The 27,799-nt window shown below is 40.6% G+C and overlaps 1 protein-coding gene across 4 annotated transcripts in view; it reads right to left on the reverse strand.

Annotated features, from left to right (window-relative positions):
- The window catches only part of CHST9 (carbohydrate sulfotransferase 9), a 389,155-nt gene that overhangs the window by 98,573 nt on the left and 262,783 nt on the right, over nt 1-27,799 (reverse strand). For 3 of the 4 annotated variants that reach the window (XM_021096201.1, XM_021096200.1, XM_021096199.1), the window contains one exon: nt 16,141-16,182. In XM_021096201.1, coding sequence (XP_020951860.1) covers nt 16,141-16,182 — 42 coding nt within the window. Of the gene's footprint in view, nt 1-16,140; nt 16,183-16,567; nt 16,586-27,799 lie in introns of those variants that run through there. The other variant, XM_021096202.1, reaches the window with a different exon arrangement.

The following is a 27,799-nucleotide window of genomic DNA, read 5'->3' on the forward strand; positions in this document are numbered from 1 at the left end:
GTGCATCTCAAAAAGAAGGCACAGGGAGCTCCCTTGTGGTGCAGTGGGTTAAGGACCTGGCATTGTCACTGCAGTGGCTCGGGTCAGAAGAAAAAAGAAGGCACAAGCCTCCTTCATCTGAGTCTGACCTTGCCTTTGAGAAATGATGAAACTTTGGTGGATTCAAATTACCCTTCCTTGGATGCTTAGTCCCTCTTTGTAGTTTAGAAAAAACAAACAAACAAAAAACCAGAGTGCACACAGCCTCAAAGAGGATGGGTTAAGACTAGGACCAAACAGAATCAAAACCTTTCAGATTTTTCCTTCCAAGATGAGAAAGCTATGTGAGATAAACTTGGAGTGGCTGGGAAGTAGATTTTAGAAGAGAGAAAGAAAAAGAGGAGCTGTAGCAGTCTTCATTCATTCAGCAAAAAATTTCGAGGCCTTCTATGTATTAGAACCTATACTAACAGATGGAGGTTCAGGGGTGAATACAGTCTGGATGGGAAGATAAGTCACAGAATTACCCAGATAATGACACAATGACAAAAGTGGTAGCGGAGGTAATGACATAGAGGGGGTTAAAAGAGGGAAGAGCAAGGAAAGGAAATCTAGTCCAGAGGACTTGGGAAGATTAGAGAACTTCCTGGAGGAAGTGATATTTCATCGGAACCCCAAGGCAAAGCATGGATGTGGGGAGGGATGGGTGGGGTGAGGCAGGGGTAGAATTTCAGGGATAAAGGAACATGAAGAAGCTTTTGTGATTAAGCTGCTGAGAGAAGCCCAAGACAACAGAAGGGATGGTCAGATCAGTGGAACAGGAAGTGGGCTAGAGAGCTGGGAGCAAAGGGTAGACGGCAGAAGACCATGTAAAGGAAACTGCATTTTCTTCTAAGGACAGCGGGAAGTCTCTGAGACATTTCAAACTGTGGAACAACACACCAGATCTGCATTTGGTAAAATTCATTCTGGCTGTGATATGGACAACAGGATAGAAAGGAGCCCAACGGAGGCATGAAGGGAGCAGTTGGGTGGATATTTTCCGAGCCAATGAGGTGGCGGGTAGAGAAACAGAGAGAGAGCAAATATATATTTTAGAGATAAAACTGATAGGACCTGTATCTGAATATGAGGGCGAAAGAAGAGGCAAAGTGTCACGTACCAAGTTTCCAGCAGTCGCAATTAGGGGACATTGACTGAGGGATATTGGAGGCAGGGCAGGCTTGAGGGGGATACAGTAATGGTACCTGGATAGGCAGCTGGTTAGATGGCGCTGATGGTATGGGCACAGCAAGTGGGAAGAAAGGCTGTCTATGGGAGTGGATGAAATCACTAGGGAAAATGTAGATTAAAAAGCCGGGTAGACCTAGAGGTGAGCAAAGAAGAATCTAGGGTATAAAATTCAGATGGAAGAAAACAGCTCCTCAAAGGGATGAAGGAAGAAGAGAGCGGGAGGAGGAAAAGGCATTTTTTTCAAGGAGAAAGTGATAAGGTAAAAGACCCTGACCTCAAGTCAGATGGACCACAAAGTGTCCTTTGAATTGAACAACTCGGAGATCAGCAAGAGCAAGCTGGTGGAGTGGCTGGGGCGGAAGCCAGACTGGTATGATCAAGGGGGTGGCCAGGGGGGTGAGGAAGGATGCAGAAAACTCTTTTGAGACACAGAAAGAGCCATAGTAGGAAGAAGGTACAAGGTTCAGGAAAAACTTCCTTCCTTCCTTTCTTTCTCTCTCTATCTTTCTTTTAAAGGAGGCACTAGAACATGAATACTGATAGAAAGCAGCCATAGAGAGGAGGTGGCTGAAGATGTAGCTGAACAAGAGAGTCACTCATTTAAGGAGGTTTGTGGGAGTTCAGAATAGAGGGGACCCAGAGCCTGGGCAGAAGTCACCATTGATGGCAGGTGGGTTCACAGTCTCTGATCTAACAGGAGGGAAGGAGGAGTGGATGGGAACAGAAACAAACTGGCTGACAGGTTTGGAAGAGGCATTTGAGATAGTTTTCAGTAGGCAGCTGCTGTGAATTTCTCTGAAACTTAAAGCCAGGTCCTGCAGGGAGGGGGAGTAGTATGGAAGACAGGCTTGGGAGATGAAATTTCAAACCAGAGGAGGTAGGAAATGGTTATTTTCGAGAACGACCTAACTAGAGAAGTAATTTGGAGTGGTCAAGTGGTCCTTTTAAGTGGTTGCAACAATAACTAATCAGTCAGAAATTGGATAGTATCAGATATTTGAAAAGCACCATCTCCCCCTGCCACCACTTACACCTATTTCCCTGAAACATGCTATATTAGGACTAAGCACTAGATCTTTATGTTATTTGTGATTCTCTACAACTTAATAACAATTTTGGCTCAGAAACAGTGTGGTTTGAGCAGGTTTCTTTAGGTGGAAAACACTTAATTGTAAAAAATGAAAATTAATTGCAAAAAAAATTGTGAAACAAGCTCCTTGCTTGGCCAGGAGGCATGCCTTCATTCTCACACACCCCCAACCTGTTCTCCTGTATATATTTCTTTCTCCACCTTCCTCCCCTGCTCTCTTACTCCTTTAGCACCCAACACAGTGCTGAATGTACAGGAGGAAATCCATAATATTGGTATTTCTAATTGTATCTCTCTTTCCATCATGAAGAGAGTCGATCTTCAATGGCCCTTCAATCTTATTTCTTTTTTTACAGCTGCACTCTATGGCATATGGAAGTTCCCGAGCCAGTCAAATCAGAGCTGCATCTACAGCCTGTGCTGCAGCTTGAGACAACGCTAGATCCTTATCCCACTGGGCAAGGCCAGGGATTGAACCCGCATCCTCACAGAGACAATGTTGGGTCCTTAACCCTCTGAGCCACAATGGGAACTCCAATGGCCCTTCAATATTAAGACAAAGGGTTATGGCAGGCTCTTGGCTTTTTTGTTGATATCTTTTTCCCTTTGTCAAAAATACCAAAAGTCCAAATTAGAAATCCAGAGAATCACTTGCAAGCATTCTCTCCCTTTCTTCCTGTGTTCCTCTCTCTCACACATACAGAAACATACTTCTAAATTTGAGGTGGGTTTTCACTCTAAACATCAGGAGAGGAAAGGATGCCCTGTTGTGTTCTACTTAACATTTTGGTGCTCCTTATGTATACATGTAACTCCAATCCAGTCATAGAATCTTAGAGACCATTTTATCTCCCTCTGGCCTCCACATTATGGGTGAGAAACTTACAACGGTTTAGCTTGTGGCCCCAGGAGACCATTCCTTGAATTGGTGGCCTCGGTCATCTGTGAACATGGTACAGAACTAACTCCTAGGATGTTTGTTCATCTAAACTCTTTTGATGGGCTCATCTTTTTCTTTGCCCACAGACTCTAGCATGGTGTTCTGAATGCATTATTGCTTGATGAATACTGGGTAATTCCAATTTGTTGTTCAGGATCCTTCAGTAACAAAATGAGCACAGATCTTTGGATTAATGGAGGTTGCCAAGTCACCATCAGACTAAGATCTAGGTTTCAATATCATTTCCCTTCCTTCAGTTTAGAATGAAAACACTGCAGAAAAATGGGTGAAATAATGCCAGTGAGTATGGTAATAAATTTCTGACATGTGGCATGCAATCTGTGAGGGCATTCCTTCACTTGGTCCTGTGCTTTGGGGAGTAATGGAGTAGAAAATTAAATTAAATAAGCTTTTATTATTCTGTGGCTCTGTCAAAAAGGGTACCATCAAATACTTTTAGAAACAGGTCTTCCAAAAGCTACTTCTGAAGTTCTTTCATATGATTGAATTGTGAAAAAATATTTTCTCATCTCTTTTATGTTCTTCTTTTCCTTGCTTTTTGCCTTTGGTAGAATCAAATCCATGGTAACTTACTTTGGGTTGCATCAGAAATACACTGTTAGATCCAGAAGCCTTCAAGGTGAAACCTAAAGCATAGGTTCTAAATTAAACCAGATAAAGTAACAAGGTAATAGTTTTATTGTTTTCATTTGTATCATCCTTTAACCTCAGATTTCTGTTGCAGGCTTATATGTTTTAGATGTTGCAGTTATATTTTTGGCTTCTAGGTTCTTGACTTAAATATAATTATACTCAGTAATCAATTTTGTTTATAACATGTCTGAAAATACATTATGTTTTTCTTTTCATATGAAATACATGTACCTGATCACAAAATGATACTTGACCATTGAAAGCAGGGCCTAGAATCTTTGGCTTTAAGCCCGGGGATTTAAGTGATGTCACCTCTCATGGTCTATGAGTTTTTTGGGTTTTTTTTCTCAATTGTCCTCTTTTACACTATTACTGTTTTAGCGGCATATGGAGAAAAAAAAAGTCCCTCTCTCCTTGTGCACTTGGCTAACCTAGTATATTGACCATGTATGGCTATTATATGACTTGAAGTAACTGTAAGCTTTGTTTAAGACAGATGTTCTCTTATGATCACCTGGAGTGATCCTCTGTTCTGCAGGCATAGAGACAGGGCTTGCGGAATGGGAGGAGTGTGGGGTTTGTGGTCTCACAGCCTTAGGTTTGAATCCTAAGTCCACATCTATGACCAGTGGGCTGAAGACAGGAAAGGCAATTCCTCGGAGCCTCCAGATTCTCATCCAGAGCACATCAGTCATTGAAATAACCGTCTTCTCAATATGGCCCCCAAGCAACTCTCGGAAACATGTTTTATACCTGTATCTTTAAATACTTCTCTACATGAATTTAGAATGGTCCAAATGTCCATGAAACAAAACAAAACATTTCCATTCCTCCAAAAAAAATCCCTACAACTCTTAATATATTTGTGTTTCATACAGAAACTAAGGCTTGGAGAGGTTAAACAACCTGCCCAAGGGCCTGCGAAGGGCCAGGGCTTGAGCCTAGTTTCTATCAGATTCCAGAGTCCGAAGGTTTGTAAAGCCCAAGGGAGGGAACAGGAGCCAAAGGAAGAAGGTTGCTTATGAAATAAAGGACTTTCAGAGTTCCCCTCATGGCTCAGTGGAAACGAATCTGACTAGGAGCCATGGGGTTGCGGGTTCGATCCCTGGCCTTGCTCAGTGGGTTAAGGATCCAGTGTTGCCATGAACTATGGTGTAGGTTAACAGACACAGCGGGGATCTGGTGTGGCTGTGGCCATGGTGTAGGCTGGTAGCAATAGCTCCGACTGGACCCCTAGCCTGGGAATGTCCATAGGCTGCGGGTGCTGCCCTAAAAAGGACAAAAGACCAAAAAAAAAAAAAAAAAAAAAAAAAAAGGAAAAAGAAATAAAGGACTTAGTAAAGGCTTTCATGACACCTGCAATATATCTAGTAACAAGTAAAATGGTGTTCATAATTTCTCACTGCATGAATTTGCACAGTGTAAACCACTTGCCAAGTTTGTGCAATAGCTAATTTTCAGAGCCTCTTATGCATGTGGGATTCACTGTTCATCTCAAAGCTCTTTAACATACAACATTAGTACATTCATGAATTATTAGGCCCTTCTAATATTGAATGAAGTTATTAATTTAAATATACTTTAATACTTTGATTTCTTGTTTGGCATGAAAAAATTAGCAAAAATAATCAAACAAGAAAACCACAGCTTGAGCTTGAAGCCCTGAATATATGACGTGAAAGTTAAATAAGTTTGTAAGTATCTGAACAAAATTTACTCTTCTAAGAGCCATTAAAGATTTAACTCAAGAAAGGACTCCTTGGTTTAGGAAAAATTAGCAAAGGCCCTTACTTGAGGTTCTAAGCCATTGACCTCCTTATTCAGATTTTTCCTAGTTGCTCCACTCTTTTGTATATGTTAGCAGTAAGTATTCTCTGATATTTAATTTATTACATACATTTTGTTATAATCAGTGAAGACTTAAAATTTCATTTTAAAGTTTCAATTATCTAGGTGACTTGTTTATTCTTTGAAAATTAATCTCCTGGTACAGTGTCTTCAAATAATAATCATACAGTAAATGTTAGCTAATTGAAATTTAATATATTGATTGTCAACTCTTGCTTTTATGTAAAAAAAGGACACCGTTGGTAATATCAATCCCTTGGAAAAGTTGATGAAACAAAAATTTTAAGTTCAATTGTGTTCATAAAAGTAAAAAGCTATGATTGTGGTAAGTAGTATCATAAGTAAAGTATGTTAAGAGCAGCAAGTATTAAATACTAAGATTCAAGTACTATGCTACCATGTCATCATTCACAAGTCTGCAAGAACATGTACCCTTCATTAAAATCAATGGAGTGTACCAGTTCATCTTGGCATTATTCATAATGGAAACATTTCAATTTTAGTTAACATACACACAAAACTAATTTAAAAGTCAAATGAGGAAATTAGTTCTATGTTCCCATGTTCCACAGTGATATCAAGAAGCCATATTTAGCCTTAGGAGGTATGAAAAATATCTAATACAATGAATGGAAAACCTTTTAAAGAATCACAGATCTGTTAAAACTAATGCTTTTGCAATCAACTCAACAAAAATATATTTAGTGTTGTAAAAGAGCCCTCAAAGTATGGCAAAACAAGCGAGCTTATCTACAGATTTACTTTTAGACTTCAGAAACACTGAATCAAAAACTAGAGGATTTATGCCAGAACTACAGTTCATTTCCTTAAAAAATTAAATTGAACAATGATTGATTGAAAAATATTTTCAGCACACACACTATAAAGACCAGAGGGGATCTTTTCCTGTTTTAAATATTTTTTTCTGCCATACCCTTATTGCTTTTCCAGTTCTCACCATTCTTTTAGCGTCTCTCTCTTTACCATTGTGTGGTTTATTTCTTTATCAATCCCTACTGCACATGTCACCAAAGACTCTTTCTTTCATCCCTTACTTGTTTATCTCTACATTGAGTCTTTTGTCTCCCATCTATGAAGCTAATTGTTCCTGAATATTTATTTCCATCTGAGTGTCTCCTCCACCCTAGATTTTATTTATTGTCATTTACAGAGATCCAATTTGACCCTACAGCTCAACAACAAAAGAGGTTTTAACATTCTCTACCTTCCCGCTAAGACATTTTTGTAACCATTATATTCCGGCTCCTTTATAAGTTCACCATCCTGGTACAGTCATCCCTCTATACCCAAGGTGGGGTTGGTTCCAGGGCCCCCATGGATACCAAAATCCAAGGATGCTCAAATTATATAAAATGGGTAGTACAGTCGGCCCTCTGTATCTGTCCCATATTTGGTCATTCTGACACCTTTCAAAGAGTTCCAGTCTCTGGGGTGAGAGAAGACACTTTTTGTTTTTCCAAGTTTAGATAATCTCCAGAGAGGGAGCTGTGTGTAGGTCTGTGCAGGCACTGTGCATCCTTAGGAGATGGGGAAGGGAATGCTTATCTAAGAAAAGAAGGGTTAATGCTGCCTGGCCATTGGGGGCACAGACAGGGAGAGGATACTGCTTGACCCTGCACCCAGCTCAGTCATCTGCCTGCCCAGAGCCACGTAGGTAGGTTCCACTCACAGTCCTCTCTCTCTAGAAGACTCTGTGGCAAAGAATACATGCTGGCATGTTGTGTCTACACTTCCTAAAGGCAGGATGTAACTTGAGGTCACAGGAGGAATCATGCAAGGGCTCCTGTACCCCACAGCAAACCTGACTGATAGAAATCTTGGCACAACAACTCTTGGTGTCATGTCTTCCTCTCATTTATTACTCTGCACAGTTCAAACCAATTTTTTAAAACTCCTCTTAGTAGAATTTCCTGCTTCCATTTTCTCTCCCTTCAATCCATATCACCTGCCCGAGAATGAGCTATAACTGCGAGCGCATGTGAGATGCGGTGTCCCGCAAATGGTTTCATCCTAACTTCTGGCCATTCTTTTTTTTCTTCTTTTTTTGGTCTTTTTTTTGGTCTTATCTAGGGCTGTACCCTCAGCCTATGGAGGTTCCCAGGCTAGAGGTCGAATCGGAGATGTAGCCACCGGCCCACACCAGAGCCATAGCAATGCAGGATCCAAGCCGCATCTGCGACCTACACCACAGCTCACAGTAATGCCGGATCCTTGACCTGCTGTGCAAGGCCAGGGATTGAACCCACAACCTCGTGGTTTCTAGTCAGATTCTTTAACCACTGAACCACAATGGGAACCCCTGGACATTCTTTTCTTTTTAAATTAAAAAAAAAATTTATTATAACTGATTTACAATGTTCAGCCAATTTCCGCTTTACAGCAAAGTGACACACACACACACACACACACACACACACACACAATGTATATATATGTGTGTGTGTGTGTGTGTGTGTGTGTGTGTATGTGTGTGTGCGTGTGTGTGTGCGTGTTCTTTTTGTCATATTATCTTCCATCATGTTCCATTACAATCACAAGTGATTGGATACAGTTTCCCATGCTCTATGGCAGGACCTCACTGCTTCTCCAGACTGTGCCTCAACTCAACCCTGGGACTCCTGGTCTTCTCCTGGCTTCTTCACCATGTCCATGCACAGGCACCTCATGGCCCTTAGGTGGTTTCTTAATCCAAATCTCCTTGGCCTGCTCCTCTCTGCTCCACATGTCTCTGGACCTCACCTCTAGTCAATGAACATCAATGAGTGACCCTGTCATTCCAGGCCTCATGCCATCCATCACCACTTATAAGCTACACTTGAGGGATTCTAAAACAAAATCATGTTAATGAATGTCCCTTGTCAGATCTCTGAACATCCCAAGCTCACTTTGTGAGGAATGTGCTTTGCTTCTAGGTAGGGTAGCCTTCATCAGCTTGACCCCTGATGCGGATCACTGAGGCCCTTCGATGACCTTGCTGTTACCTCTCTCCCAGCTCACCTTATCTTGTTTCTTTCCTCTGCTCACTGCCCTCTACTCTCGCCTGGATCACACCAGCTCTTCTCTGCCTAAGGCTGTCACCTGCACTGCTTCTCCTGCAAGACTGCTCTTCCCCCACTAGTGACATGGCTGGGTCCCTCTCAACCCAAGTCGCCAGTGAGATGTCACCTGCTTAGGCAGGGCTCCCTACCTGAGGTCCCCCCTGTCACTGTCATTCACAGTGCCCTGTAATGTCCTGCAGAGCATCTAACAAAATCAAAACAATGCCTTTGTTTACTTGGCTAAATTGCCTCAATTAGATAGGAATCCCCTAACGGTGGATCCCCGGTCTGTTCACCACAGCAGACCCAGTGCCTAGCACACAGTATGGATCAATATATATTAATCAAAGAGATAAATATCAAAGTTTTCCTTAGGCCTAGGTAAGATTAGAGCATCACTTTAATAAAGGTAATAAGAATACACACATATATATTATATATTATATATTTACGATATTACAAATTTGGTATGTTTAAATTTGTATATATTGCATAATACATTGCATATATTTAATGTATTACAAGGTTTGTATATTTAAATCAACGTAGGCAACAAAAGATATTATGAGGGAAGTCTGATAATTTGGTATCATCCTCTTACCGCAGAGATAAGGATAAAGAATAGGAATAGCAAGGTCGGGCTCCCTGGAACTGAAGTCATTGCTCAAGGACAGTGAATAATGCTATAAAATCACTTGTACTATAAAGATCATTATCTAAAGTCATTGTCATACATAGGAAGTTCAAACCTCCCATTGCACTTTCTTTCCTAGTACTGCAATCCTGACAATTCTCAAAACATCCAGACTTACTTTCTCATTCTCAGAAAAAAAGAGGATAAATCAAGGAGACACCTGGAAATTAACAAGTAATCACAAGTTGATAAAAGTGCAGAGATAGCCCTGTGTTCCAGTCATTACAAACATGCCTCTTTATCTGCCAGCAAATGGTCCTTGTTATTATTCCCAATTTAAAAAGTTGCTATCACCACTTTTTGAGTAATAGCAGAAAACCTTCGCAACTTCAGGGTAAACAAAGATTTCTTAGGACACTGGAAAGCAATAATCATGAAAGGGAAAAGTAATTTACTGTTCTTTATCAAATTTAAAACTTTCAGCTCATCAAAAGGCACTTAAAGAAAATGAAGAGACCAGCCACAAACTGGGAAAATATTTACAATACTTGTGTCTGACAAAGGGCTTTTCAGAATATAGGAAGAAGTCCTACCATCAGCAATAAACAAGTGACCCAGTAAAAGTGAGAAAAAAACTTGAGCAGACATCTCACTGAAGAAGATATACGTATAGGCAACAGAGCATAGAAAGATGATCAAGATCAATAGCCACCAGAGATCTGCAGATTCCACGAGAGGTACCATTTCCTACCCACCGTTGGTGAGGAAAAGGGACAGTTGGAACTTTGAACATTGCTAGTGAACTATTGGGCAGGTTCTTATAAATTAAACATTTACCTTATGATCTAGCAATTCCACTTGTTGGAGTTTATCCAATGGGAATGAAACAAGTTATTCACAGACTTATACAGGACTTTTCAGAGCAGTCTTTTTCATAAAAGTCCCAAACTAGAAACAACTCAAATGTCAAAAACAGGATAAAGGACTTGTAGTTTAGTCATACAACAGAGTCACTCAGCAATAAAAAGGAATGAACCACGTATACATGCAACAATCTCAAAAATATTATGGTAAGTGAATGGAGTATTTACAGCATACATGCTGTATGTGTCCATTCATTTAAAATCCAGGATTAGACTGAACTAAACTATGGTAATAGAAATAAGAAAATTATTGTTTGGGAAGTAGAGAGAAGATGAAGGGTTGGGAGGGAAGTGGTGGGGTCTTGAATTGGAATTGACTGGAAAGGGTCAAGAGGGATAATATTTAGGGTGTGAGATTCAGCATCTTATTTTGAGTGGCCATTACACAGTGTATACAATTGTCAAAACCCATTGGATTGAATACTTAAGATCTGTGCATTTTATTGCATATAAACTGCACATTAATTTAAAAAATTAAAAGGTCCTAGTATTTTAAAAGAAAGCTTCCACATTGAATGTCACTCAGAATATTTCCCTACTTTCCAGGCAGGACAGACATTAAAAACAAATCCCGTTCTATTGAATTTTTACATACCTGGTTTATAATATATAATGACTACATTAATTCATACAGTTTCATTAGATTAAGCTTGAATTTATTGTGAAATTCAAAAGCATAAAGATAAAGAAACACCAAAAAACCACTCAAAAAAACAAACAAAAGACCCCTGCTCCGAGTCAGGATTCAGTTTTCAAAGATGAATGTCATTGCTACAGTATGCCAGCAAGGGGAGTAGTTACACTTTGAGAAGAATTCCATCCTGTCACCACTGAATTATTCTATAGGGCACTTTAATGAGACCCAAAATTGACTTTGGGGTGTAGTCACAATGGAAATGACAGATCATTTTAATGCAAGAGAAAAAGATTGGAAACCTTGACCCTCTAGATTACTTTGCACCTCAACGAGAAGGGGAAAAACAGACCAGCTTATTCAAAGAATATGTTCATGTAATTCAGGTACCAGGAAGATATTGAAAAGAACAGCTAAATTAACTGTGGGATGCCACTTTTTCTTGGTCAATTATTCCCAGACAAGAATAATAATGGACACACACCCACTTCTTCCACAAAAGAAAAAGACCCCGACACCTCCACTGCTTTGATGGATGTGGGATAACGGCAGATTTGCAAGCTGTTTGAATACTGGAGTCTGTCTAAGTGCAGGTAAGGCAGGCAAAGGGCAATTTTTTAAAATCCTGAAGCACAAGGGCTTTACAGTTGAGACAGTTAGGCCATGAATCTGAAGGTTTATCTTGCATTTTTCTATATATATCATCGTGTTCATCAATTCTTAGAAGATTTGTAAGACTTAGTTCCCACATAAGCTCAGGAAGGCTGTATAAAAGTCTCTAACCATCCCTTCCTGTCAGGTTTGGTAATCCTGGATTTATAGGAGAGAGTGTTCTGGGTGACAATGGCAAGCTTGTCCCCAGGCACGTGCAAGTTCAAGCTCCTGATAGGGACATTTGCAGCATGGCTAAGTGCCCGCTTCACACTTGAACCTTCATAATAACCCTGACCTTGACTATAACACCATAGCACCTTCTCAAGTCTCATTCCTCAGAGCAGCTGAGGGCTGGGTGTCCTGGAAAATGCCCCGAGCCCTGCCCAGTGGGGGGCTGGAATCCCCACTTGTGGAAAAGTCTGTGATCTGCTCATGCATCTGAGATGCACAAGGACACTGGGAACAGAAACAAGAGTCCCTTCCAGAACTGTGTAGAATGCATCTACCAAACACAAAGCTTCACAATGGGAGCCAGTCTGTGGGCTGACTGTCCACAGTCCCCTGCAGGGGTGGCTGGGTACAGCACTTCCTTGAAAGTTACACACTAGCTTCCTCAAAGGCTGCCCCCTCCTCCGGAGAGATACTATCAACACAAAAAGAAAGGCCTCACTCTCGAGTGTATAGGAAACAAGGTGCTTAGAGGTGGGTTCTGAGTAACCTCCGTGACATTCACAGAAGAGTGGGCTTTGGGAACCATGGTGGAGGAGAGAGAAGAAAGAGCTCTGGGCTTCCCAACCCCACTTACATTTTCACAGGGACCTATACTTTTGTCTGAATTTGACAGGGTTTTTCTCATTCTTCAGATATTATTCATGGAAGACTCATTATCTTTAAAGATGTTGGATGGTAGCTGGCACCTTGAATTAGCAGGTCTTTAGTGAGTAATTACATGAATCAACCAAGTTCCCTGAAGAGGAGTGTGTCTTACATTAGTTAAAACAGGAGTCAATAATGGGCAAGAGAGAGCCTAGATTCTCTTTATTGCTGCCATTTGGCATAGAAGGATGCCCTCCAGCAATTCGAATCTCCCTCCGAGGGAAGTTTAGTGACTATGCAGATGGATCTTGGCATCTCTCTCCTGGGGTCTCCAAGGCTCATGAAGCATCTTAAGAGGACACTGTACATTATCCTCTGGCTGATGAGATGACCCACTTCCTGGGGTGGGAGAGGAAGCATGGTCCTGCCTGTTGCACGTCGTGAACTCTGAAATGAGTCTAGAACCGGTGCTGACAGCATGAAGGACGAGTACCATGCAGTCGAGCTCCTTTTCACTTGGTTCAAATTCCAACTTTTTATTCCAGAGGGAGTAGGAAACCTTTCTCACTGCCTTGTGTGCAGAGGGGAGTCTGTGGCAGGGACTGTGAGCCAAGGGTGGGAATTGAGAGGGTAGGAGGGGCAGGTAAGGGTCTGGCGGATCTCTACGCAGTAGCCTGTGTCTGGAGACTAGGTGATAGGAAAACATAGAACTGTGGGGACTTTGGCAACTCAACACTGTTCCCTGATAATGACAAGGGCCTTAGGCTCACAGGCAACTAAGCGTGGAGAGAAAACACAGTATTCTGCCAACCTGGTGTCGAGGATGCAGCACAGGCCTCCAAGCTCCTGGGCTCTGCACTGATCAACATTTTCAGTTGTTTCCTCAAAGGCGCAGAGGCTGCTTTGACCTTCCCCAGCCCCAGGTCATCAAATCATCCATTTTGGCTGCTTCTGGAGCCCATAGATATGGCTGGACATGCACAGTCTTACTTCTGCTTAAGAATTAAAAATGGGCTCTTACTTCTGCTTAGAAATATTTTTGCATATGCTTTTCTTTTCTTTTCTTTTCACAGCCATACCCATGGCATATGGAAGTTCCAAGGCCAGGGGTCTGATCAGAGCTGCAGCTACCGGGCTGCCCCACAGCCGAAACAATGCAGGATCTGAGCTGCATCTGTGACCTACGCCACAGCCTGAGGCAATGCCAGATCCTTGACCCACTGAGGCCAGAGATTGAACCTACATCCTCATGGACACCATGTCGGGTTTTTAACCTGCTGAGCCTCCTCCTACATGTCCCTTTCTGGTTGTCATTCCTCATTGCAAGTTTTTTTTTCTCTCTCCCTGGGGAAAAGCTCCTATTCATAGATGGTAGTCATCTAGCAGCTTTTGTCTGTAGAGCATCTTATGTGCATATGTTGTGCATAACTTACCTTTAATAACCTCAATAACCTATATACGCTATGTATTGTTATCCTCACTTTATAGATGGGAGCTCAGTGAGGTGAAGATGACATGAAATGTACATAAGTTACGTGACCTGTCCATGTGACATCACTCACAGGCACCTGAATTAAGATTCAAACTTGTGTCCTCTTAGTTTACGTCCTATGCTTCTCCAGCAGAAGGCTGGGGAGAAATTGAAGCTCTTAAGCATAACCTCCCTCAAACTTCTTTATGTCCACCTTCAAATTTTTATTGATTTATTTACTTATTTATTTATTACCCCTTCTCTCCTCTAACAGGGAGAAGCTGATTCTATTCTGTGTTCCTAAAAGTTCTCTGGATTGTCCACAAATAGTCTTATCAATTCCTATTTCTTCACATTTCAACTCTCTGCAGATGGCTCTCAAATCTTTTTGTGAGCTCCCACTGCTGTTTCCAATCATTCAGGATATATTTTCTTATAACATACCTTTTATAGATCATATACTGTTACCCTATATCCTCAGCTCTCTACAACTAACGTCTCCTCTATTTTTCTTAAGCAATCCATGTATTCTCTATACTGATTTGAAATGTCCTTCTTTTCTTTACATGTAGAAATTCTACGCTTTTTTTAAAAAATGAATGAGCTCAAATATTATACCTGCTATGAATATTTCCCCAATTTTTCCAGTCAGATTTTAATTTTACATGTCTGTATTCCCAAAACACTGTTTATAAGGATGACGCATCACATCACATGAGAAAATTGTCTCCATCTCTGTTTCAACTTGCGGACTGTCAGCACAATGTAGACAAGAAGACAGTTTTATATACCTCTACACACCTTGAAACAATAACATGGCCCCTGGCTAAGTGTTTGTTGAATGACTGAAGGACCGAATGAATGAATGGTGATTCAATTACTGCTCTGATTTTTCAACATGCCCCAGTATGGGCATGATCTGATTTTGAGGTTATTTTTTTCTCACCTTAAATCTTCACTATCATCCTGTCTTGCCTGCTTTGTGAAAATATTGAGTTTTAAATGTAAAAAAATTACCTGTTGTATAAAATCATGGAAAAGGAAAGAAAATGATATATCATTTCTCTTGTAAAAATAAATACATGACTGTTATCCAGGTGATCAATGTTACAGAGAAGCATCCAAAAAATGTAAATTGATATTTGTAAATTTTAAAAATAAGATAATTGGAACTGATCCTCTTCTAGTAACAAATGTTTGCATTCACATATAACATAATAGTACATTTCATTAGACTGCAATAATGAATTTGGGGAGGAAAAGGGGGATGTGCTCTGAATTATGGAAGTCATTTATTGAAAGCAATACAGTTTTATTACTTTCAATACTATGATCTGCCAATAAAGTCTGCCTAAAGAGACCTCTACTTAATGACATGGATCCTTATTTTATAGCTGAATCATTTTGCCTAAAGACCACTGTATATGCCAAAGCCATGAAAACAATTATCCTTTTTAAATAAGTTACAGGTGTTCCCTCTATTGTCAAATTCATTCCTTGCAGACAATTCAAAGGTAAATTTCATCTTTTTGAAATTTTTGACAATTGGGTCAAATTGTCAAAAATTTTCGATAGCAATATCTGAACTCATAAGGTTTTACTGATTTTTTTTTTTCTTTTTTGGCTGCCCTATAGCAATGTGGATTTCCCAGGCTAGGGATCAGAGCTGAGCTACAGCTGTGACCTACACCACAGCTGCGGCAACACCGGATCCTTAACACACTGTGCTGGATCGGGGATCGAACACGCATCCCAGCGCTGCTGAGACGCTGCCGATCCCGTTGCGCCACAGCAGGAAGCCCCTGAATTCTTAGAGGAAGCCATTTCTGTAAGATAATGAATATAGTCCAAAGTGCCCAGGGAGGTTTAAATACTTTTAAAATAAAAATAGGAAAAATGTGAACTTTTTCAAATAAGATGGACATTAATTGTTCATTAAGCTAGATAAAACTGAAATCTATCTTCAGTCTTTGCGTCCTTTGTAAATTTCTAGAGGGCAAGGATCACAATTTGCTTGCTTTTCTCCCCCGCCCTTCAAGGCTTTATATACCCCAGTGATGCCCCCTAGGCTTTGCTTTCTGGTGATGGATATCATCAAAAGAACAGATATTTAAAGGCAACACTATGGAGTTTTCGGATATTGTGGTTTTTGCTCTGCTTATCTATAACTACCTAAAACCCAAACATTACAGAGAGTTTACTCACTGATTCTGGGTATAGGCTGCAAGTAATTTATAGGCCCCCATCCTGGAAGAGAACAGAGAGAAAATCCTTATATTACTATTACATCCAAAGGCATTTAAGAAAGTTTCCATATCAACATACCTCAAAGTCTTTAATATCTTATTTCTATCCAAGAAAATTATGAGGAGGGAGAGAATCGTGAAATGGAACGTCATCCCTGTGTCTCTGGGCTATTCAAGAAGTGACAGGCTTGGTTACCTCTCAATGTTAGGAAATCTGGCACTGTCTTCAAACTTTGCCATAAAAAAAGTCTGAGCTTTGTGCCTCTATCATCTGCCAGGGACCGCTGGGGTAGGTGGAGCTGAAAACATCCATCACAAGGAAGAAGATTTCCCTGGATTCTTTGCATTATTCTCCATAACATATCAAAGTATTAATGTACACTTACAGTTTCTGCTTAAGATTTTGAGGACTCGGGATAGATCTCTTTAGGTAAAACTGATCCTTGGGATTGATGCCATGTAAATCTCCTTCTGTGGAATACCCAGTGGCCCACGATTGGATACCTTGGTTTGTGATGCTTGGAAGAGTAAATGAACTGAAATCTAGGGTAAAAGGACAAAAGCTCTTTGAGGGAAGCGATCCCATGCATAGTTATATCATCTAGAACTACTGGTAGTTTATTCTGTAGTGTTGAGCTCTAAGAAAGAAATTCTGAGGTTTTCCCTGGAGTCAATGACTTTTCATCCTGATAATGAAGGATGACCTCTTTCTGCCAGAGGAAGTTGCTAAATGTAACACAGCATATTTCTTCTGGTTTAGTCATCCCTGGGGAGAGATGAACCCCAACTCATTCTGAGAACAATTCTAGGGAACCACAAGATGCTAATTAGACAGCTATTCAGACTTTTACTTTCTAGATTATACTCTTCTAATTTTTCTTGCAAAAAACATATTATAAATATATAATTTATAATACTGATTAATATTATTAAACTATGTATTTTATACAACACATAATTTTATATGTATTATATAATATATCATATGTTAAACTATATGTTAATATAGGTTTATATGTATATGTAATGTTTTGGTCTTTACATACTGCCTTGGTTTTCCCTTTCAAAGTACATTGATAACAATTTGAACAAGTACTTAAGAATGATGAGGCTTAAGCAATGGTAAGATTAATTCTCTCTCCTGCTATTTTGCTCCATTTAAATAAGCTGCTAGTAGTGTGACTCACTTATAACCTTGCTTTTCTAACTTTAATTGAAACAAAGATCTTATTAGCTCTTGCCTTTCTAATTAATTTTCACCAAATTTCATTAGTACTAAAACATACCAGTTTATACCTATGTCAATTAAATGCTAGTCTATGCTTAGAATGATTTAAAAAGTATAGCCAATGGGAGTTCCCGTTGTGGCTCCGCAGAAATGAATCTGACTAGTATTCATGAGGATGCAGGTTTGATTCCTGGCCTCACTCAGTGGGTTAAGGATCCGGCATTGCCATGAGCTGTGGTGGAGGTTGCACTTGAAGCTTGGATTTAGTGTTGCTGTAGCTATGATGTAGGCCAGCAGCTGTAGCTCCGATTCATCCCCTAGCCTGGGAGTCTCCACACGCCGTGGGTGCAGCCCTAAAAAGACAAAAAAGGAGTTCCCGTCCGACTAGGAACCATGAGGTTGCGGGTTCGGTCCCTGCCCTTGCTCAGTGGGTTAACGATCCCAGGGCGTTGCCGTGAGCTGTGGTGTAGGTTGCAGACGCGGCTCGGATCCCGCGTTGCTGTGGCTCTGGCGTAGGCCGGTGGCTACAGCTCCGATTGGACCCCTAACCTGGGAACCTCCATATGCCGCGGGAGCGGCCCAAGAAATAGCAACAACAACAACAACAAAAGACAAAAAAAAAAAAAAAAGACAAAAAAAAAATTATATCCAAGGAATTGTGAGTTTTACTGTATGGTCCTGACTTTCGTGGGATAAGGTATCAGCAGCTCTGCTCGATTTAGTAATTTCTGCATTTTAGATGAAGGCGTTTATAAGCCATTTGTATTGCTCATCAATAAGTTAGAGGTCCCACAGTACAACTGATCCTCGCAGGGAGGGACGTGATATGTAATCCACTGCTTCAACTCACTCTGATGTAACTGCTTGTTTACCCATGTAACAAGAGCATGATTAAGGTCACACTTCTGTGGCTTGGTGATCACAATATTGTTTAGGCTGGAACCCAAATCTTCCGCCATACAAAACTGATTTTATCCAGCACATCTCATCTTTTATATAATCTGCCACGTAACCATGGAAGGAAATTAAATTGATGTGGAAAAAATGGCTATTCAAAAAGTCAAATGCGACTGCTTCTTTATCTCTTATGATACTCTGCTAAGTTGCTTACTGATTGCATGAGAAATTGTTCTTGTTAGGTATTGCCTCTAAGCCCTCAGTTCATAAGGATTAAGTCATTTCCTTTCAAAATGTAGACACAGCGAGCTCTTTCCCCATCTCCACGATGGCTCAGCGATAACGCTGCCAAGGTCATCTGCCCATTTCTTTTGTTCTTTTTTTTTTTATTTATTGTAGTAAAAAACACATAAGACAGGATGTTTTCTGTAAGCATAATATAGTACAGTAGATTTCTAGAACTTTTTCACCTTCCATGGCTGAAACTCTATACCCATCGGACAGCGATTTGCCAATGCCTCTCCCCAGACCCAGGAAACTATCTTCTGTCAATTTCTCAAGGGTCTCAGGAAATCTGACACTGGGGTATAATAATGAAATTATACTTCTGGACTAGATACAATTTCAAACGTCTAGCTTGGCTTTCCACTCATCACAGACTAATGTATATAGTGAGGTGAACGCATGTCCTATACTACACAGTAAACTTGTTGAAAACAGTGATAATTCAGTCTTATTCCTCTTTATGATTTCCCCAAACATAGTTTAGTGTTGTTTATAAATATGCATTGAATTAAACTGTCGTAGTTCTTTTCAAAGGATCACATGAATTAATGTTAATTTTAAGGATATGATAAAGACAGGAAAGTAAATACCTTTTTTTTTTTTTTTTTTTAATTTATAAACTATCTCCTAAAAAAAGCCTCCTGGAATTCCCAGGGAAGAGAATGCGAATAGGAATCATGAGGTTGCAGGTTCAATCCCTGGCCTTGTTCAGCGAGCTGAGGATTGGGTGTTGCCCTGAGATGTGGTGTAGTTCACAGATGTGGCTCATATCCTGCATTGCTGTGTCTGTGGTATAGGCCGGTACAGCCCTGATTTGACCCCTAGCCTAGGAACCTCCATGTGCAGCAGGTATAGCCCTAAAAAAACAAAAACAAAAAAAACAAAACAAAAAAATAAAAAAGCTTCCTTTCTCACTTCCCAGTAACAGTAACGGTTATGTATACAGTTATATATAGTGATAGTAAATATGCATAACCCTTTAAAGAGTTTGACTATATCTTCTAAATTGTTGCTATTCTTATACAGTTTTATTCTATTTTATTTTATTTTATTTTCCCACTGTACAGCAAGGGGATCAAGTTATGTACATGTATACATTACATTTATATTTTTTTCCCCACCCTTTGTTCTGTTGCCACATGAGTATCTAGACAAAGTTCTCAATGCTACTCAGCAGGATCTCCTTGTAAATATATTCTAAGTTGTGTCTGATAAGCCCAAGCTCCCGATCCCTCCCACTCTCTCCCTCTCCCATCAGGCAGCCACAAGTCTCTTCTCCAAGTCCATGATTTTCTTTTCTGTGGAGATGTTCATTTGTGCTGGATATTAGATTCCAGTTATAAGTGATATCATATGGTGTTTGTCTTTCTGGCTCATTTCACTCAGTATGAGATTCTCTAGTTCCATCCATGTTGCTGCAAATGGCATTATATCATTTTTTATGGCTGAGTAGTATTCCATTGTGTATATATACCACATCTTCCGAATCCAATCATCTATTGATGGACATTTAGGTTGTTTCCATGTCCTGGCTATTGTGAATAGTGCTGCAATGAACATGCGGGTGCATGTGTCTCTTTTGAGTAGAGTTTTGTCCAGATATATGCCCAAGAGTGGGATTGTGGGGTCATGTGGAAGTTCTATGTATAGATTTCTAAGGTATCTCCAAACTGTTCTCCATAGTGGCTGTACCAGTTTACATTCCCACCAACAGTGCAGGAGGGTTCCCTTTTCTCCGCAACCCCTCCAGCACTTGTTATTTGTGGATTTATTAATGACGGCCATTCTGACTGGTGTGAGGTGGTATCTTGTGGTAGTTTTGATTTGCATTTCTCTTATAATCAGCGATGTTGAGCATTTTTTCATGTGTTTGCTGGCCATCTGTATATCTTCCTTGGAGAACAGTCTATTCGGGTCTTTTGCGTTTGCTGGCAAACACATGAAAAAATATTCTTATACATTTTTTAATGTAATAACTACCTAGGATGTTGAGCTCAATCCATACAATCAACATAGGTTGACTTTCTTGCTACAGGATCATCTATTAAATAACCATGAACATTTTTCCATGGTCAGCTGTGGAAATGGCTTTAAGTGTCAGCATGCAGGCTTACCACACATAATACCTGGGTTTGTCCAGAGCCCCTAAAATTCTTAAGAGTTCAAACCTCACATCCAGTGTCCCTGTCCTTATCTTGTGCTTATGAGATTGACTGCAGTATTAAAGGCGTAATTGAGTGGCCATCTAATAAACAAGGTCTTTTCCCTTCAACACATGACTATTCCGAATCATTTTTGTTTCCAGTGGTAAAGCACGTTTCACCTATTGAAACTTGGCATAAGCACCATACTAAGTGAACAAGTCTAGAGCTTTGATGGGAAATGGGTTTTTTAAAAAATAGCATTTCACCATCCTTTTCCTGAGTGTTGAGAGCTCTATACAGCATGAGCAGCACACCAAGCCAAGCGGGGCTCACACTCAAGCGAGGGAACACAAACATACCCTCCATGTACTTCTCTGAAAGTAATTCTTCTGGCCACAAGATACATTTGTTCAGTTGGTTATCATCATCTTTACCTAACAGGGAATAAAAAATCAGAAAAGGTGGAGCAGTTTCCTAAGGCTATGTGGTAATTTGTTGCTAAAATTGAAACAGGGTTACATTTCATGAATGATTTTTTTTCCTCTCCAGCTATACCTTTCATAAATGTGATTATCAAAACCTTCTTATTTTACATAAAGATATTTTGATGCAAAAAAATTATTACAGTGAAGTTTAGGTCCTTTACTGGATGATATTCAACTGAGTTTAAGCTGGGTTTAAGCTTATTCTGACTTTTTATTTTGTAATATTGGTTTGGTCTCACCTTACCTTCCTTTTTCTTTTCTTCTAAACTCACCTGAGTCAAAGATAATCACAGTAACAGCTAATATGTACTGACTCCTGATTAAATATCAGACATGATGGGGAACATTTTATGGGAACTTCAGCTAATCTAATACCAGAAGAATCTCTGGGATATGGGAATATGACCCGGACTTCCGCTTATGGAATAGAAGAACTATAAATTTCCAGTTCTTCACTTTTTTACATAAACCAAATCCATCATCATCATCATCTATATTTCCTAGTTTCTGTTTCATTAAAGTAGATTGAGAACTTAAAGACATAAAGTGGAATCCTCTCAGATGTGTTTGAGTTCTTCCCTAATATTTTACCACTATATTTTGACACCTGATTCTGCAGTGTTTTATTTTTAGTAACTCAACTTGGAGTCCTTCCAAAAATTTTTCATAGAAATAGTAACTCTTATGCATTCCCATGTCATTGGTTTTATATAATTTATAAATAAACTGAATAATTCTGTGAATAAGTACGATGGGTACAACAGGTAGGGAAACAAACACGACTCCTGATCCACACACAACCTCACTGGTGGTGTCAGACGTTACTGGTGGGTTCGAGGTGCAGCAGGTAAGGCCCTGCGAGCAAGCTGGCTGGGAGCATCGGTCAGTAGCTTATATCTAGGGAGGGGCAAGAGTTGCTTAATCAGGGAAATCATTTAAGAGAAGACCAGTTAAAGGAACTTTTGTTGTATTTGACACTTTAACAGTGCAGGCATTACTTTGATAAAATAAGAAGATAATTTTTTGAAAAAGGAGAAAGAGGAGTTTAGGTATCTTGCCCAGGATTGCAAAACTAGAGATGGAACTAGGATTTGGCCCCAGAATTCAGCATCCAAGTCTAGCATTTCAGTGGTTTTTTTCCTCCCTCCTATGAGCCTCAGGACAGAGTGGAGGCTAACGGTGGAGGGTTGGGTGGGCTGCTGCCACCCAGGAAGGGGGTTTGAGACAGCTCAAGAGTGATCAGCAAGAGAACACAGTAATGGGGAGAAGAGAGAAGAAGGCAGAACATAATGAAATAGTCTTAGAAGCTTGCAAAAGAAGGCCCTGTAATTATGTTAACCTTAAGTTCATCCAAGTATGTCTTGACCTTGGGCCTCATGGGGTTCAAAACAAAAGGGGTTTCAGCAAATACATTTGGCCAACTGATAGTGACAACTATTTCAGAACTGGTTTTGGCAACACTGAAATTGAAGAAAGCCTGAAAGGGCCCTTCCCTCCAGCAAGCAATAAACAACACAGAAGAACTTCTGCCCCAACAGTCCCATGGGAAGCCAGATGTGGGAGCAAGCTTAGTAGAAATCTGTGATGACAAACAGCATTTAAGCTGAAGTTATTTGATTCTCACCCCCACTTCCAGCTAATCCTTGGGTTTTACAGTGTCTCTTTCCATCAAGTCCTTCTTTGAGTAAGACTATTTCAACTTGCGTTTTGAAGAACTTCTCACCCGCCATTAAAAGAGAAACAAGAGGTCCAAAACGGAGTCACTTGCGCTAAGCTCATCACCAAACAACAACTTAATAGCTAATCCACTTGCAGTTGCAATCTCCCCCAAGAATGTAGTCTTAACCTGTCAGTTTGGAATTTTCTAGTCAGAACGGATGAGGTAATCCACCAAAGGTGGATGAAGTAATCCGCTCAATCCGCTCTTTCCTAACCCTTCCTCTCTCTGCCTAAGAAAGCCTCCATCCTGTCCACTCTCCTCAGAGCTCCACTCCCCTGGCTGGATGGGATGCTGGCCAACTCATGAATCGTTTAAAAAAGCCAATTAGATCGTCAAACTTCCTCAGATGAATTTTGTTTTTTAACACCTCCTAGAAGGGATGATTTTATGGTAGCTGTTTTAAAATGCTTCAGAATGGATTATGTTTTTCCATTAAGTATTAATGATTTCAGTTTATGTTAAATGTTTCCTATGTTTCTGTCCTTGGCATTTTCCAAATTGTTTCCTTCAAGAATAAAATTAGAAAGGTATTAAGATTTCTATGACTTCATAAGGAATTCATAAAAAGGTTAAGATCTCAAATGGCTATCCCTTCACTAAAATTACGTGAAGTTGTACAAATGGTTCAGACACAGGGCATCACGGTTTTAAAAAAAAGGCTATTTTGAATTTCACTGACGTGGTTTAAAAAAATAAGCACTTTAACCATTAAGCTATAGATGTTATTGAGATTAAGAGCCCTGTCCTCTAAAGCAGTATGTCGTTTCAGTATCTTTTGAGAAGCAGTATTACAAAGAGTGGAATAATTATTAAATTAACATGCATGCAGAGAAAGGAGTGTATGAATAAGCTGCTTATTTCATTTTCTAAAGATGGCAAAATTAGTTAATTAACTAAAGGAAATACACATGAAAAAGAGAAACAGGGCAAGAGCTAACATCACTGAGTGTACTGAGCACTCCTTTTCAAGGAGCCTCATTCTAGCTGATGCAGGTTCTGTGCTTTGCCCATGGCCCAGTGCAGGCTTCCTGTACAGAGGGACCCAGGACTTTCCAGCATGCTTTGTATACAATAGAGGACAGATTGAACCCAATGCAGCTAGGTGCTGAGAGTCAGGACAAGCAGCCTGTAAAGTGAGAATATCAAAAAAGGGGCAGGTCCGATTCTACGGCTACTTCAAGGGAAACCAAAGAACTCAGCTCCACTGAGCTCTAATTCCCTCATCTACAAAGTGTCTTAGTGTCCATCTTGGCTTTGAAATTCTAGGAAATGGGACAGTCCCCGAGTTTTCCCCATTTATGTTGTATTTCATCATCCCCCATAAGTGCCACCATATATGTCACCTCCTCTGATAATCACAGCCATGAGCCCTAGCACATCATCCTGCCTCACCCATGCCACACCATCACCGCCAAAATTTCATCCTCTCTTCCATCCCTCCCTCTCACCTATCCTTGATTCAGTCCCAAGTAAACGCATAAGCTTAGTTCTGACCTCTCCTGGACTTCATTCTGTTTCTCCAAATTCTAGCTTTCACATGGGTGTCCTACTGTTGGATCAAATGTGACTAGAATTGATAGAAGCTCGTAGCCTTTTTCCCCAAACCACTCATCCCTCTGAACTCGCACCTGGGTGCCTATTATACAGGCTTATCCACCAGTCGGGCTTATGACTTTGACATTCCCCCATCTCTTCCCCATGCCTGTTTCAGCAGTCACCTTCTGACATCTATGTCTCATACTCCTTCTTTTTTTTTTTTTAATTAACCCCCCCTTTGATCCTGCCAGGATCCTGAGCACATCAAAGTCCAGACTATCGCCATGATGGTCTCCAAACAGATGTCCTGATTTCAATCTCCATCCAAATATTAATACAAGTTAATCATTAAAAAATAACTTTGCCCATGCCAATCTCCTCCTCAAAACCTCTATTTGCTTTTCATTCTTACAGGATCCCATCTAACTCCTCCCATTCAGTGCTCACTGAAATATGCCTGCCTGTGCAACTCAGAACTGTCCTACACACATTCTAAAAGTCCCAGGAAGAGGCCACATCCATTTTTATTCCCTCTTCCTTCTTTCAGGTCTAACCTTGATGACCTCAGCTCTCCATATTCATAGTGGTTGCATTCTGAACTGTCACAGTTATCATTCATTTGGAAGGCAGGCAAAGCCCAGGCTAAGCCCCTTACGTAGAGAAACTCATTCATTCCTTGACCTTATCGGGAATGTACTTATGTCTATTCCTACTTAACAGTGAGAGCGTGACCCAGAGAGATTATTAACTCACCTAGGTCACCAAGTTGCCAAGTGCTGGATCCACCCCAGGTGGTCCTGCTGCAGTAGGGTGCAGGCTCCTACTCCTTACACCGCCATCTACAGAAGCTTCCTTTGTTACACAAATTAACGTGTAAAGGTCTCTCCCACTTGCAAGCTCCTTAAGGGAAAGCACTTTGCCTCTGTTCTCTATGTACCTTTGACTTATACACAGAGACACTCACTATGGGAATCCTGAGAGGCGTATGAAGTGAGTTCAGCAGTAGAAACAACGGCAAACCTCGTGGAGTGTCTGCCCTGCTTAAAACACACCGAGACACACATCTTCCTTTTTAAGCGTTCCTGTGTTATTGTTAAAAGTGCTCCTGCATATTTCACAATCAGAAAAGAAATACCTCACACATTTCCACACTTCAGAATGGGAGCCAATGAAGAAACATCTCGGGTGCTTCACATTCTTTATTTTCTTCCTTCCTTTGCCACTCTCTCAACAAATACTTGTTTTATGCACACTCCATGCCAGAAAAAACAAACATCTGGCTGAGTATTATTTTTATTATTATTTTTTGTCTTTTTTGCCTTTTCTAGGGCCACACCCGCAGCATATGGAGGTTCCCAGGCTAGGGGTGAATCGGAGCTGCAGCCGCTGGCCTATACCACAAGTCACAGCAATGCAGGATACAAACCACGTCTGTGATCTACTCACAGCTCACGGCGCCAGATCCTTAACCCACTGAGCAAGGCCAGGGATGGAACCCACAACCTCATGGTTCCTAGTCAGATTCGTTAACCACTGTACCACAACGGGAACTCCCTGGCTGAGTTATTAACATTTCCATCCTAGATGCCAGAAGATGGAGGCAAGTAATATAAAGTAATATCAAGAGCAATAAAATGATTGCTAAAATGTATTGTGAACACACCATGAGCTAGACACAGGGGGCTCACAGGTATTTTCTGCACTTAGTCCTCATAACATGTCTATGACCTAACACTCTTATTATCTCCATTTTGCATATAAGGGGAGGAAGCTGAGAAGGTTAAGGTCATATGACTCTAAAGGGACAGAGATGGGATTCCAGGCCTGGGAGTTTGAGGCTTGAGCTTGTGCTCTTAACCTTTATGCTGGACTCCCTCCAGGAGTAGATTCAGCTGCTCGGCATGCAGAGGGAATGTGCGAAACTGGCTTCATTTTCTGTGAAAAGAGTCCCATGTATGGGACTACAACAGGGTTCTTCCCTATATCAGCAGAGACGTCACCCGAAAGCAGGTGTGTGACTTCACAAGACACGCAGGGCTTTATTTAATCCATTTATAAAATAAAAAAATTTAGCACCAAATCATCTCCAGACTTCCTCCCAGACACAGAGCTCCCATTATTCTAAAGAGTCAGCTCTAGGGCAGTGAGAGTTCACCAGTTTCAGAGTTAGAAGAACTCTGATTGTTTTAATAGCCAGCACACTCATGAAGCCCCTGTCCCAGGGCTCCGAGCCCATCACTTCTGGCTTGTCCTCTGTTGGCCTCGGTGGCTGCAAGGCAACAGCCCAGCCCAGAGAGCATCTGGAAATACGATGATCTACCCTCTTAACAGATTTTAAAGTGCACACTATATTATTGTTGACCATGGGTACAGTGAGTCCTGCACAACTGGAGAACATCTTATTTGACTGAAGTTTTATGCCCGTAGATTAGTAACTCTCTATTTCCCCCTTTCCCCAGCCCCTGTTAAGCATCATTTCACTCATTGATTCTAAGACTGACTATTTTAGATGCCTCATGTAAGTGGAATCCAGTAATATTTGCCTTTCTGGTTCTGGCTTCTTTCACTTAGCACAATGCCCTCAACGTTCATCTATGTTGTTGCGTGTTGCAGAACTCCCTTCTTTTTAAAGGCTAAATAGTTTTCCACTGTATGTATACACTGCATTTTCTTTAACCACTCAGCTGTCAGTGGTCATTTAGATTGTTTCCACATTTTGGCTATTGTGAATAATACTGCCATGAACATGAGCATGCAAATATCTCTTTGAGATCCTGATATCTGCTCTTTTGGATAAATACCCAGAAGTGGGATTGCTGGACTATACGATGGTTCCATTTTTAATTTTTTGAGGAACCTCCATACTGTTTCTCCATAGTGACCACTCCATTTTGCACTCCCACCAACATTGTGTAGACAGCTACCCAAGAATTCAAGATCAAAGTCTCAATTTCTGAATTCTTTTCTTTTTTTTTTTCTTTTCTTTTTTTTTTTAAGTAATTTATTTATTTATTTTTTTCCCTCTCTGTGGCATGTGGACGTCCCTGGACCAGGGATGGAACCTATGCCACAGCAGTGATGCAGTGACCCAAACCACAGTAGTGACAATGCTGGACCCTTAACCCACTGAGCCACCAGGGAACTCTCAGTTTTTGAATTTTTTTTTTTAATAGGGCCGCACACGTGGCATAGGGTTGAATCGAAGCTGTTGCTGCCAGCCTACACCAGAGCCACAGCAATGCCAGACCTGAGCTGGGTCTGTGACCTACACCAAAGCTCACGGCAATGCCAGATCCTTAATCCACTGAGCGAGGCCAGGGATT

The sequence above is a fragment of the Sus scrofa genome, chromosome 6 (genome assembly GCF_000003025.6).
Source record: "Sus scrofa isolate TJ Tabasco breed Duroc chromosome 6, Sscrofa11.1, whole genome shotgun sequence".
NCBI classification, from domain to species: Eukaryota; Metazoa; Chordata; class Mammalia; order Artiodactyla; family Suidae; genus Sus; species Sus scrofa.